Source organism: Hippocampus comes, unplaced genomic scaffold (genome assembly GCF_001891065.2).
Source record: "Hippocampus comes isolate QL1 unplaced genomic scaffold, H_comes_QL1_v1.1 scaffold237, whole genome shotgun sequence".
Lineage (NCBI taxonomy): Eukaryota > Metazoa > Chordata > Actinopteri > Syngnathiformes > Syngnathidae > Hippocampus > Hippocampus comes.
Window position 1 is genome coordinate 1,248,433 of NW_017806159.1, and position 12,575 is coordinate 1,261,007.

Consider the following 12,575-nt stretch of genomic DNA (forward strand, 5'->3'; position numbering starts at 1 on the left):
ATTAAGCTCGAAAGGTATCGCACGCTACCTGCCGGCTGTCGCGCTGCGACGAGGAAGAGGATGACGCGCTCTTGTGCACCGGTGTGGAGGTCTTGTTGACCGCCGCGCAGCTCCTCTCCTCGGAACTCATGGCGCGGCCGTGGGCGCCTCGCTGCGAGTGTTGGGAGTGCGACATGGTAGAAGGCAGTCGGCTCTGCTTATTAGCTGGTGACTTGCTGATCGATCGTCATCTGAAAGACAAAGGGGTCAGGGAGTGGATACCTTTACTGTCCTGTAAAAAAAAAAAAAAGACTACGCAGTGTATGTTTTGTAGCCACATCTAAATCCCGCCACCCAAATTTTTGCGCACCCTCCCCATCGCTACTATGAGCAAATGGATGGCATGGATGTTCTCTGGCTAATGTGCTTGGCATAAAGTCAAAGCTTATCTTAAGACAGATCGCTCTGACCAACACAGACACAATCAGATGATCAATTTATGTCAATCTCCTGGTTAATCAGATCAGCTAAAACGATCCTAAATCTGTTTGTATAGATGGATACCCCCCCCCACAAAAAAAGCAGAAATCCATGTTCTACTATTCTTCTGTCCATTTATTTGGTTGCTACTAACGTCGGGGGAATGATTATCCAAAGTTTGGTCAGTCTCGCTGTGGCTCTGAGGAAGCTTGCCGCCACGAAGCAAGCGCGGAATTACTTTGGAATGAATGTGAGTGGCGTATGAATTGACTTGGCGTGTGTGACAAGACTGCGATCTTCGCTTGTCTGCTTGAAGTCCCTTTGATGGGATTCCCACTTTTTGAAGGTGTAAAATGAATGATTGTAAAAATTTGGGGGTGGGGGGGATTTTGAGTGGATAAAATCAGTATCATATAATCTAATCGTATTGAGCGTTTGGACATTTGAATGGAAAATCTCTCATTTGCCGAAAACAAGCCGACTGTTTGGCAACGAACGAATCAGTTCTCAGGCTTTGATGTCTGTAAAGCTCTGGGGAGACTCCAGTCCACCGAGCAGCTCGGCGCACCTCAGCATTAGGCACTCAACCGTGCGTTACACTCACACACCAGAATGTATTATTCAAGTCCTTTCACATCGTCATTCTCTCCTCTGTCTTAAACCAACTAAGATGGGGCTAAGACCATTTAATAGAGCCGCAGAAGGAAGCTGAAGCGAGAGCTTTAGCGGGTTATATGGACGGGTTCATTTGTCTTACCTGTAAAATCAAACCGTTTTATTAGTTATTCGGTGGGAAATTAACTGGCGTAGGAGGTTGCGCGAGTTAGAGTACTCCTCGCCGGTGACGTGCGCGCGGCTCATTTACGGGTCACTTGGAAGGAGCGTATTGTTTTTGCGTTCACTTTTTCATGAGTCCAGTACAAGCGATTTATTCAGAATACCGCCCCCGTAACGGAACACGTGCCAGGCATGCAAAGCGTAGGGTTGTAAGGCGGTGTTCTCGTACTGTTTCAGTTCATAACAACATTCTCAGAGCCATATGATGGGAGTCCTTGGCTGGCTGGCTGGGCAGCAATTCCGCTTGGTATGAAGACAGTCGCCATGCAGGACACTTGAGCCCTTGAGCTTAATCTTCTAAATCCAGTCACCGTGATTATGACTCGCTGTGAGCACAGGCGTCACCGCGTAGCTGCAGCTAACCGCAGCACCTATGTGACGAGGAATTTAAAAATTGTGCGAGGCTTGACTTTCATGCTCAATTTGCTCTTTGAAGAAAGGAGACTATACATTGGATATAAAAAGTCGACATGCCCCTGTTCAAATTCCTCAATATGCACTGTTAACACTTCCAACGTTGAGTTCAACACGGCCGTTTGTTACGAGTGCAACAATAACACGTTTAATATAAGCATGTGCCTGTGCATGATGCACGAGGGAAATGTGTCATGTCGGTTGGAAATGAGCCAACCCCCACAGCCTTATTTCCCCATGACCGTTTTTCAGTTAGCTGTTGTGAGTACCGCCGCGTCCGTGAAATGTTGACATCAGCATGAAAGCCCCTTCGTGTCCTTTTCGGTTGTGCTTGTTCAACAAAGTGGGTATTGCGCATCCTACCAAACATTTATGGATTTATAACTTCGGTCAGAAAAAATTCAGAGGAAAAAAAATAAATAAAGTAAAACTTCAAAGCGGGTGTACAATGCTGACAACAGATTGTAGTAATTTAAGGACTGTTATGTCGGAATGCACTGATACTGTACGTCTGCATAGTAGTCGTACACATAAAAATGCACCGATACTACAGCACTGATACTGATTCACCGATCGGACTTATACCTTCATGGTAGGGACCACATCAATTGTTTGTAGACTTTAAGGTGAAAACAGGCGCTGACACGATGAGTCAACTTCAAGTTTTGTGCCCGGTCGTGCTTCTTGGCTCGGGCCAAGTTGGCCGCAGCTTGCCAAAATGTGGCACGTTGAGTAAAGACAAATAAGCCTGACTTCAGTTGTCCTGTCACCGTCGCGAAACAGTCTTGTATTACTTTTAACTCAGTTCGTTTTGTAGTTAGCACGCAATGGTGACATGGCATTCATATACCAACTTATTAACTCATTCAGTACCAGCCAATTCTAGACCCCATTTTTTTTTTTTTTCCCCTAAGTCTTGGAAAAATTGAAAAAAAATAAGTATCTGGGGTTGAACGTGTGGAGTGTGAAAAGATATAAATATGTCTTTGGGAGTGAATGAGTTAATGTCAACCTAACATTATGTTCTTCTTTGTCTCTTATTTCCTCTTGATCTCGTATCTGTGTACTCCTTTTACATAGTGCCCCCTAGTGTTTAGAGTGAGGCACCACATTACTAAAATTCCTTGTTTTTCAGGCTACAATGAACTGAAACGTGTGGAGACTGGGAAAAAAAGAAAACATGCAATTGGATGTTCAACTATTAAAAATAGGAACCTGACAGGTGGTGGCCATTTTTTGTGGAATTTTCTGAAGAGCACTTTGAACATCTCTAAAATCCTCCACGAATCAATTTGTGTACATGAGCTATTCTACTTCTCACATCGCTCTTATTACTGCTCTGTAAGTCGAGTTTTTAGGGCAAGCTTGAAACGTCACACGGAAATTTTGATGCGCCAATTTGGGGGGAATCTTTCTTGATGTGTGTTGCTCGCCAATGGACAAACTACTGTATTGTCTGTTGGAGGACTGCAGTTGATTGTTTATTTTCAAACTCAACTCGTGATCTGGACATCTTTGATCCCGACACTCCCGTACTGGTTGAAAGAGACTCTGAACTCTATTGTCTACAAACAGTGAAGGTCCCCAACCCTTCACTGTTTTTGGACAATAGAGTTTGAGAACAGAGAGAAGGGAGAAATAGAGAGAAAGGGAGCGATGGTGTTATTTGAGAGCAGAAGATTTAGTCTGTTTATCCATTAAGATTATTATGATTAGATATGTTTTATCTTTTGTTTGTGTTCAGTATAATTTATTTACAATATGTTCTATGCGCCCCCCACCCCCACTAGTCCATACAGGGCATTTTGATTAATATTGCGTTTGTGGAATCTGAATGAAGCGGCGACATCCGCCCATATTTGCCCATCTAAGAGGACAGCCATGTTGCCACTTGCCGTCGACTGAAAATGACGTCACAATTTTAAGAATTCATCCAAATTAATTCATTAAACAGAATACTGTGACTCGAGGGGCCGCATGTGAAATATGATTGCCAAAAAAACTTTTGACTTGACTTCCCTACTTATCGTCAGTATTCCAAACGTGATCAATTTCTTTCATTTTGAGGGAAAACGACAGCAGGCTTAGTCAGCAGCAGACCAACAGACTCTCCTGAATAATCTTTGAGCAAGATAAATCCCTCAGGGTCTTCTCCTGGAAAATATGCTATGACCTTATTGGAGAGGCTGCTGAAAAGTCCAAATTGTCCCTGAGGGGAGCATTCCAGAATTTGGATTCAAGCAAGGAAAACCATCCATCCTGATAAGAGTGGCATCACAAGATCCGAGCCACACGGCGAATATTTCATGATTAGCACAAGGCTCACAAGAAAGTCAGACACGACCAATGTCTTCCTGATTTAGTTGCCACCACATTGAAACACATCCACAATATCACAGTAAGCACTCTCCAAAAACCCACCGCAGCCGATCTCCCTGTTGCAATATTAAAGCGCAGCAACACAAACAGACCGGATCTGCGAGGCCAACTGAATTCACTAGTTTTACTGACTAATGATGCACAGGGATCAACAGAGTAACCAGCCAGTAGGTTTCACTCGACAGACATCAGGAGGCTGAGAGGGGGGGAGTCACGTCTCTTTTTTTAGAGAAGCTCATCGTTTTCCTAACTCAGTAACTGGACAGAGCCAGTTTATCCTGGGCTGCATTCATGACATCATCTAGGTAGAGCTGTTTTACTCTGCAATGCTTCTCGGCCACTTGTCTTGCTGGAAAATAGACCGAGTAAGAATCTTAATCCCTAACACGGTAGAGAAAAAAAAATGTACGTTGATGACACCACATGAGGTGTCTTAGGCAGTGAATATGCCAAACTGAGGCAAAAGATAAACACCATTACAGATGAGTCATAGTGCCGTTCTAAAAACAGTCTGGTTATTGTTTTCATTTCGTGGTGATGGGTAAGACGCGCGTGTGGAAAGATTATTCAAACAGGATTCATCAAGAGCACTTTTCGAAAAAAACAATGGTGTGATTCAGTCATGAATATGCAAATAAAAGGTCATTTCTCCACCACATCATTTTTAGCCAATAAACAAAAAAAAAAAACTTGCACAAAGAGCTTCCATTTACAGCACAGTGTCAAAGTCAAGGCCCGGGGGCCAGATCTGGCCCGCCAGATCGTTTTATGTGGCCCGCGAAAGCAAATCAAACATGTCACCTTCCATGATGCTTGCTAAAATCCCAACCAAAATTTAAAATTCTCAAATGTAATAAATAAGAGACATATTCTAAGCATTTTCTTGTAACCAAACCCCTCATTACAGTAACAAACAAAAGTTGAACAAACCGTTATTATTGACTTTTTGAAAACTTGGTTTCAGTCATAATGGCCCTCCAAGGGAAACAGTTACTAAAACGTGTCCCAAGACAAAAATGAGTTTGACACCCCCTGATTTACAGGATCTCTGCTTCTCATTAATTTGTGTTATTTTTATGCCATTTTAAACAACTGCAAAGTCACTCGCCGACCTTGGGCCGCAAAAACTGGCAAATTCATCTCTCCTTTTATTATTTATAATTTTCTCTGTGGTTTTATTGTTCTTGTTTTGATTGTAAAGTGTCCTTGAGTGTTTTGAAAGGCGCTTATAAATGTAATGTATTATTATTATTATTAAATAATGTGGCGCAATCCCATAAAGTGACAGAAGTTGGATAACTTACACTATGGGCAATCCGCCAAACAACCCCCCTCCCCACCCCCTCCAAAACAAAACATGGATGGAATATTAAGAATACACATTGTGCTTTATGGATAAGGCTTCAACAATCACATTAAAAAGGTGGTTGAGACCTGCTGGTTGGCTTTGATTTAAAAAGGTGAATAGGTTACATCACCGAGGCTTCTGTCTGGATGCTGAATTGCCGCTGAACGGCGCACGAAAAGCCAACGTGTGAACGAACAGTCAAAGTAAAGCCATTCAATTTACCACACAACACACTTTGCAGATGCTAGTAAAGTCAGCTAGGTGATGGTCATGTCTGGATGGTCCTCCGCGAATCGCATCCGGATGCGAATACAAAAAAGGATGCTCGAGTCTCGCCGGCTGAGAGGATGGACACAACGCAGCACACTTCATATCAAAGCATTTTGTTGCAGTCTATCAGTTACGTAGCTTAAGTGGTCGTTCTGACGAAGAGAACAGCTTATTGCCTTACCACAGACGCGGTGGTGTAATGACCATGTCTTTACAGTTCTTGGCGCAGGAAACGATCGAGCTGGCTCTCCCCCTGCCTGGTAAGCGGCGATTGACTTCTCCTAGGTAAGCCGTTTGAAGGAAAGTCCACCTCCGATACGTCAATTTCTCGCAGCGGGCATGCTTTGGACGTAGGCCAGATCACAGTGGGGAAGTGGAAAAAAAGTGCTGTGTTTGCCCCTTTCTTCGTATGCGAGTTGTGATGCTCTGCTCGGCTCAACCGCACTCTGCTAGCTCCTCCCTGCAGCAGGATCGCTTTGAGTGGGAACAAAGCAACGGAGTGGATCTTGCGGACACCCGCTGGTCCAAAGCGCGGTTATAGCGTCCGCCAAGACGCAAAATAGAACTCAGAATGGAGGTTAAAACCGTGTATGAAACACAAAAAGCGGTACCTTAAATGCTAACTGTACAACTCCGAAACCATCTTTTCAAACAGGCACTTTGTAAAAGCCTCTTGTGTGCTGATGAGCAAGTTTTGTAAAAAGAGCAAACATTCTCCTTCTAAAAGCAGAAACCTCGAGTGCAGTGTTCTATTTGCGTAAACCCCACAAAGATTATTTGATTTGTTAAGTATTGTTATCCTGTGACAAATGTGAAGAAAAACTGTGAAAATGCTCAAATGTCTGGTAAACGTCTTAACGCCAACTCCATGACGGTTGAGAACCCCCCCCCCTCAAAAATGCCATCAATTTCGTCATCTATATCTGTTTTTTTTAATGACTGCTCTCATTAGGATTGCTAAACGGGTAACAATGATGGTCGGTATTTGTAGTTAATTAGTTAAAGTATTTCATTCATTACACGAGACAATAAGTACATTTCAGCACGACAAGAATCATTACGATTTGAAAACTACAACGAATAGCTAATTGAAATTTTCAACAGACAATAATCTGAAAGCCAACCTTTAATTCTAAAGTAATATGAATGTTGTTAGCTACAGCAAATAAGGCAAAAATAATGATTCCCGAACATAAATTTTGATAACAGGCGCCATGCGTAGAAAAAAAACTGAGTTGAGAATGTATAAACACTCGATAGGCCGTTAATGTTAAGGAACAAGTACATCGCAGTTTGGAGGCATTTTTAGTTGAGCGAAATTTATTAAATTAGCGTTTGTGGCAGAAAATATGAGCCATTATAGAGGCTCAGGTAACATCACAGGGGACCTGGGAAACGGTAATTGCCAAAATGTCGTCTCGAAGTCAACCAATTTTCTTCAAATTTGGTGGAAGCATAGCATGTTAACATCTGTGTTCATTTTGTACATGCTTTGAGTCGAAGCAGGCTGTGGCGTCGAGACAAAAGCAGAGAACAGTGACCACAAAATCAACAAGATCAATGTTGCGTTGATGTGAGGCATCAAAACAAGTTAGCCACTGCAGAACGGATCCAAGAAACCTTCCAAAACGTATATTGAATGTCAACAAAAAGAAGAGAAATAGCTCAAATCCAGTCAATTCCATGTAATGCGTGAATGCACAAGTGACCTTGAGTGACTGTCAGGAAGTTTTAGTGCCCATTAGTAACTCGACACTAGAACATAAGGGCCTGTCAACATGATTTGCTATTAGGATTCACTATAAAAATAAGTCTCTATCCAACATGTCCATGTGGCAGATTTCTCGGGAGGCTTCAAGCAGTCAGCTCATCCCAGGTTTCACAACATATTTTCCTCAAGCACTCGCCACGATTGAACCTGATTGGTTTGCTATTGCAGTACAGTACCTGAAACCAGATAAAATGGGGAAATTTCAAGTGATAGATAGATATTAGTAAAGTGAATTGTTGAGAATTTTGTTTGGATTTGTTGTTACTGTTGTTTAAACATCAATTAACAATAGAGCAGTGAGGAATGAGTTGGCTTGCCCCATTTGGTAATCAAAATGCACGTCTCGTGTAAGACGGGTGACGTAAATGGTCACCTGACTGATGACGTTTCAGTTGGCGTAAATTCACCGGGGAGGAAGAAACCACGTGCGTATCAGTCACCGGCGAGTCTTTGAAGAGGTGAAATCTGACGACTGGAAAGTTATACCTTTGGCAGACTGAAAACCGTTTAAAGGTAAGAGGTGGACAGCTACAGATCTACCATTTTTGTTATGTTACTACCAGTAAAGCTTTTCTGAGGCCCTGGTTCGCCGGAGAGACAAAGTGGTTTCCTTCCTACCGGTCGATTTTGCTTTCTTATCTTAGTAGCATATCTGTACTGTTTGCTAGTTTTCATTTTACGGCAAAGATGAGTCGGTTATCGTTTCACACTCTCTGAACGACTCTATTCCACCGTTAAGACACACAGCTTATCTATTTATCTTAGCTATCACTATCGGGGGAGTTTCTCCAATACATTTTCTCCTATTATTTATTCGAGCGTAAAACTAATGTGGGCTTAACTGATTTCAAACTTTAATGATGAGTTTCAAGTTGCCCACGAAAGGGAGCTTTTGTAATCGCCGGAAAATTGCATAACCTATTAAAGAGCGCCCCCTAACGGTCGAATATTCATAGTAGTGCGCCACAGGAAGTCACTGCATTTTACTGTGCACTTAGTATGTGTTGTAAAGGGCATGATGTCTAAATGTGTGTTATTTTCACAGACAAAATGCCTGGAGACATCAATAAAGGGAAGAAGTCCTTTGTTCAGAAGTGCGCTCAGTGTCACACAGTCGAGAATGGTGGGAAGCACAAGGTTGGCCCAAACCTGTGGGGTCTGTTTGGTCGCAAAACGGGCCAAGCAGAAGGTTACAGCTATACAGACGCCAACAAAAGCAAAGGTAAGAACAGTTTAATGTCTGATAACCGTGATATCAATTTTAAAGAGTACATTTGATGGAGACGTTCTTTTCTTGACTTCCAGGCATTATCTGGGATGAGGACACCCTGAACGTCTATTTGGAGAACCCCAAAAAGTACATTCCCGGAACAAAGATGATCTTTGCTGGCATCAAGAAGAAGAATGAGCGCGCCGACCTTATAGAATATCTTAAATCTGTGACTTCTTAAAGAACTTTACCGTCAAGATGAATTCTCATTTTCTTCTCAACAATGGACAATTTTATCACAGCTGTGCCTCTGTTTTTCATACTGTATGATCCACCTCCTTGGTGAAGTGAATGATAATCTCTTGTTTTATCAGGTTCCTTTTTTACAATGCAGGTGTAACTTATTAAACCACATTGTGTATTCACATTAGAACCCGTGAAAGCTGTCGATTGTGTTTATTCTAGGTTTTTGGAAGGTTCATTTGAACGGCATATAAGACTAACCAAGATCTTACACGGGGAGTGTAATGTCAGGGCATTTTAATTTTTTGCCAAGTAGTAGGCTAATAGCAGTGGGGGTCAGGGATGGCATTCGTGCACAAATTGTCCACCTTTTAATTGTAATCACTTTTCTCCCATTGAATGTGTACACGCTTAACTATCGAGGTATTGAATTCTATTATAAGTAAAAATGGCTTTTGCAGGCTTTTTGTACACTTATTGTGTGTAATGACAAATTCTGTTCAAGTTTACAATATGGATGTCAAAAGTGTGACCATCTCCATTCGACGTAAAGGCAGCAGTTTCCTGTTTGCGTCTTTTCCAAACAACCCCCAAGAAGGCAGGTACAATACCTTGTTATTGATGAGCAACAGAAAAGCCATCGGGTACCGGTGGACTGCCTTTGCGAAAGTTTCTTAATGATATACTTTTTTTCCCAAATAGTTGGCATTACATCTTCAATCAAAATTAACCTTATAAGTGCATCTAAATAAATCTGATTAATGTCATCAGTTCACTTCAAAAAGTGTAATTCATACTTGTTTGCTACATAGAAATGTTTTAGTCGTTGGTCCTCGAAAATGGCGTTTTCTGTATTGGACGATTATGAACAACTTGCATTTATCTCTAGCCATTTTCAAGCTACAACCTTTTGAAATATCAAAAGTGAATATTTTATTGGTCGTGATGCTGTTACTTTTTTTAGGGGGTACTTAGTGTACAAATGTTTGAGAACAACTGCTTGTTCGGCTTTTAATAATAGATGGCAGTTGGTGGAGAATAGCACCCTCTAGTGTTCATTCAAAGCAACTGCATGGTCAAGAAGCCAGCATTCTTCCACTTATGAAATGCCTTTGCATAACTAACACCTATTATGAGGCACGTATATCAACATGCATTTTCTCACATAATGGATTGGATTGTAATTGCAGTCATCGTCATGCGGGCTTTTTCCTGAATTCGAATGAATGTTTTATAGTCTAATAGATAAAGTACAGTAAGGGCTAAAGACATGTGTTTTCATACTCTGCAGGCATTTTGGAGCGTTTTTGGGGAGAGAGCGAGCCGCTGACATGTCCACGGGCATCGGAAGCTGGGTCGAGCCTGGGAGCCTGCAAGCTCAGCTTCATGACGAAGCCCACGTCAGCGGGCAGAGCCAACCACAGGCAACACAGTCAATTGCACACAACAGCACACACGCACCGCACCGATGCTCGCTTGTGGATCTCTGATGTTTTTCCACCACTGCTTGTTTCTCGTGCTCCGTCCTCTTTCTTCAGCGCGGGCACCCCTTCATTGAGCAGTGCGGAGGAACTTGGAGGAGGTAAAATGTTTTTAAAAGAAGGGTATCCGCGGAGTTGGAAGCTGGAGATGAGATGCTGGCTCAATGGGTGTTTCCAGCCTGACGCCTCTTTGGGATTCCCGGGGATTCTCTAACCTGGACCTTCAACCCAGCCTCATAGATGATCTTTCCCCGTGCGACTTCGTGGCTTTGGTTCGCCGAGGAGCATCTGGAGCATCCGGGGACCAGGTATGGCAGTGGCCAATATGGTGTGTTTCTCTGACGTGGAAACTTTCCTGGACTCGCACCCCGAGTTATTCGAGGACTACTTGAACCGAAAGGGCACTTATGGCATGGTGGAGAAGTGGCTGAAGAGCCACCAGGCGGCCAAGTCGGGTCCGACGGTCGCGACCCCGGCCGAGCCGAGGGACGAGAAGGGCGCCGCGCTGAGGGACAGCTGGGCGAGCAAATGCGACGGCTTGCAGCGGAGAGCCTCGCAGAAGGAGCTGCGCAAAACTTTCGCACGCTCCAAAGCCGTCAATGTCAACCGAACCTACGACGAGCAAGTGAACTCGCGGGCTCAGGAGCCGCTGAGCAGCATGCGCCGGAGAGCCCTGCTGAGGAAGGCGAGCTCGCTGCCCCCGACCACCGCGCACATCTTGAGCGCGCTGCTCGAGTCCAGAGTCAACATCCCGCAGTACCCGTCCACGGCCGTGGATTTCAAATATTACCTCAAGGAAAACAACGAGAGAGAGTTCTTCCTCGAGCTCGTCAAAGACATCTCCAACGACTTGGACCTGACGAGCCTCAGCTACAAGATCCTGGTGTTCGTGTGCATCATGGTGGACGCGGACCGGTGCTCGCTGTTCCTCGTGGAGGGCACCGGGAACAAGAAGACGCTCGTATCCAAGTTCTTCGACGTGCACGCGGGCACCACCGTGCTCCCCTCCATGAACTCGGACGAAGTGCAGGTGCCGTGGGGCAAAGGGATCATCGGCTACGTGGCCGAGCACGGGGAGACGGTCAACATTCCGGACGCCTACCAGGTGACCCCCCCCCCCCCGATGATGATGATGATGATGATGATGATGATAACAATCACAGCTTTCACTGTCACTCGAGTGACATCGAATGGGACAGTGTATAAAGTTAATTTAATCTTAATTTCAGAAAATTGCCACCAAAATGTATGTGGACTCTACCTATGCCCATTTCAATCTCTGAAAATAGAATTATTGCCTCAATGTTTTTTTTTAATTTTATGGGCGTCAAGCCATAGATGCTCATTAGAAAAAAAGACAGAACGTTGCTTAATGTCAGAAAACTAGGATCACTTATAACCAAAATGAATGTGAACATCTGTACTTGTGCCTATTTTAACCTAAAAAAATACAAGCAAAATCCCGACAATATTTTTTTTTAATTTATGAACATGTCTCGTGAGATTTTTCAAACTTCACTGATCTAAAGCATGCATGATAATGGCCCTCGAGTACCAGAGCTTGGCACCTTGTTTTATGAAGTTAAGTCAATAGGCGCACCATAATATTTGTGTCAATGTGCCTTGAAGGGGTGTGGCCTCATGTCATTTCTACTAGAAAGCAAAGTCAGGAAAAGCCTACTAGAACAGCTGAAATCTGGAATTACTCAAATACTCTAAATGGTGGCAGGTATGTGCTGACTCCCGTTTCACATCGGCAATGTTGGGCCAACGGCAAAGAATGAACCCCCGCGAAGACGGAAAAGATCCGAACAGTAAAAGTCTTTCTTCACACAAAAATAGCTTAACTCCAAAGCAATACAAAATGCACACAAAAACACTTGCGCAACCACATTATCTAATTGTTTAGTTTTAATTGTCTTCGTGAAATGATGGTGAGGGCGATCACTTTCGTTGAAATTATTTTAGTTTCTTTTGTTTTAAAATGTCATGAAAACCTGCTGTTTGAATTTGAACAGGGGTGTGTGGACTTTTTATATCCCCTGTATATGCATACCATATCCCTTAAAGGAATTGGATGTGACAGAGCCTAATCCCCAATAATAGGCATACTTATCCCACATCGTTTTTATTTGACCCTTTTTCCACTCCACTAAAAATACA

The 12,575-nt window shown here is 43.3% G+C and overlaps 3 protein-coding genes across 6 annotated transcripts in view; 2 read left to right on the plus strand and 1 right to left on the minus strand.

The window, feature by feature from the left end:
• Positions 1 to 5,988, minus strand: part of osbpl6 (oxysterol binding protein-like 6) — a 25,003-nt gene extending 19,015 nt beyond the window's left edge. For all 3 annotated transcript variants that reach the window (XM_019895459.1, XM_019895458.1, XM_019895457.1), the window contains exons 1-2: positions 5,889 to 5,988; positions 29 to 230 (exon numbers count right to left, since the gene is read on the minus strand). In XM_019895459.1, the coding sequence (XP_019751018.1) occupies positions 29 to 175 (147 nt within the window). In that variant the 5' untranslated portion in view covers positions 176 to 230; positions 5,889 to 5,988. The remainder of the gene's footprint in view (positions 1 to 28; positions 231 to 5,888) is intronic.
• Positions 5,970 to 9,394, plus strand: LOC109531259 (cytochrome c-like). 2 transcript variants are annotated; one of them, XM_019895464.1, is made up of 3 exons: positions 5,970 to 5,992; positions 8,524 to 8,700; positions 8,784 to 9,394. In XM_019895464.1, exons 2-3 carry the CDS (start codon positions 8,529 to 8,531, stop codon positions 8,927 to 8,929), a joined length of 318 nt encoding a protein of 105 aa, XP_019751023.1. In that variant the 5' UTR covers positions 5,970 to 5,992; positions 8,524 to 8,528; the 3' UTR covers positions 8,930 to 9,394. The 2 variants fall into 2 exon arrangements, with proteins under 2 accessions (XP_019751023.1, XP_019751021.1); XM_019895462.1 differs by lacking the exon at positions 5,970 to 5,992 and adding an exon at positions 7,861 to 7,991 and having other exon boundaries at positions 8,784 to 9,392.
• A 401-nt stretch (positions 9,395 to 9,795) lies between these two features.
• pde11a (phosphodiesterase 11a) overlaps positions 9,796 to 12,575 on the plus strand; it is a 29,807-nt gene continuing 27,027 nt past the window's right edge. Inside the window, exons 1-2 of the mRNA XM_019895355.1 lie at positions 9,796 to 10,720; positions 10,813 to 11,517. Coding sequence (XP_019750914.1) covers positions 10,577 to 10,720; positions 10,813 to 11,517 — 849 coding nt within the window. The 5' untranslated portion in view covers positions 9,796 to 10,576. The remainder of the gene's footprint in view (positions 10,721 to 10,812; positions 11,518 to 12,575) is intronic.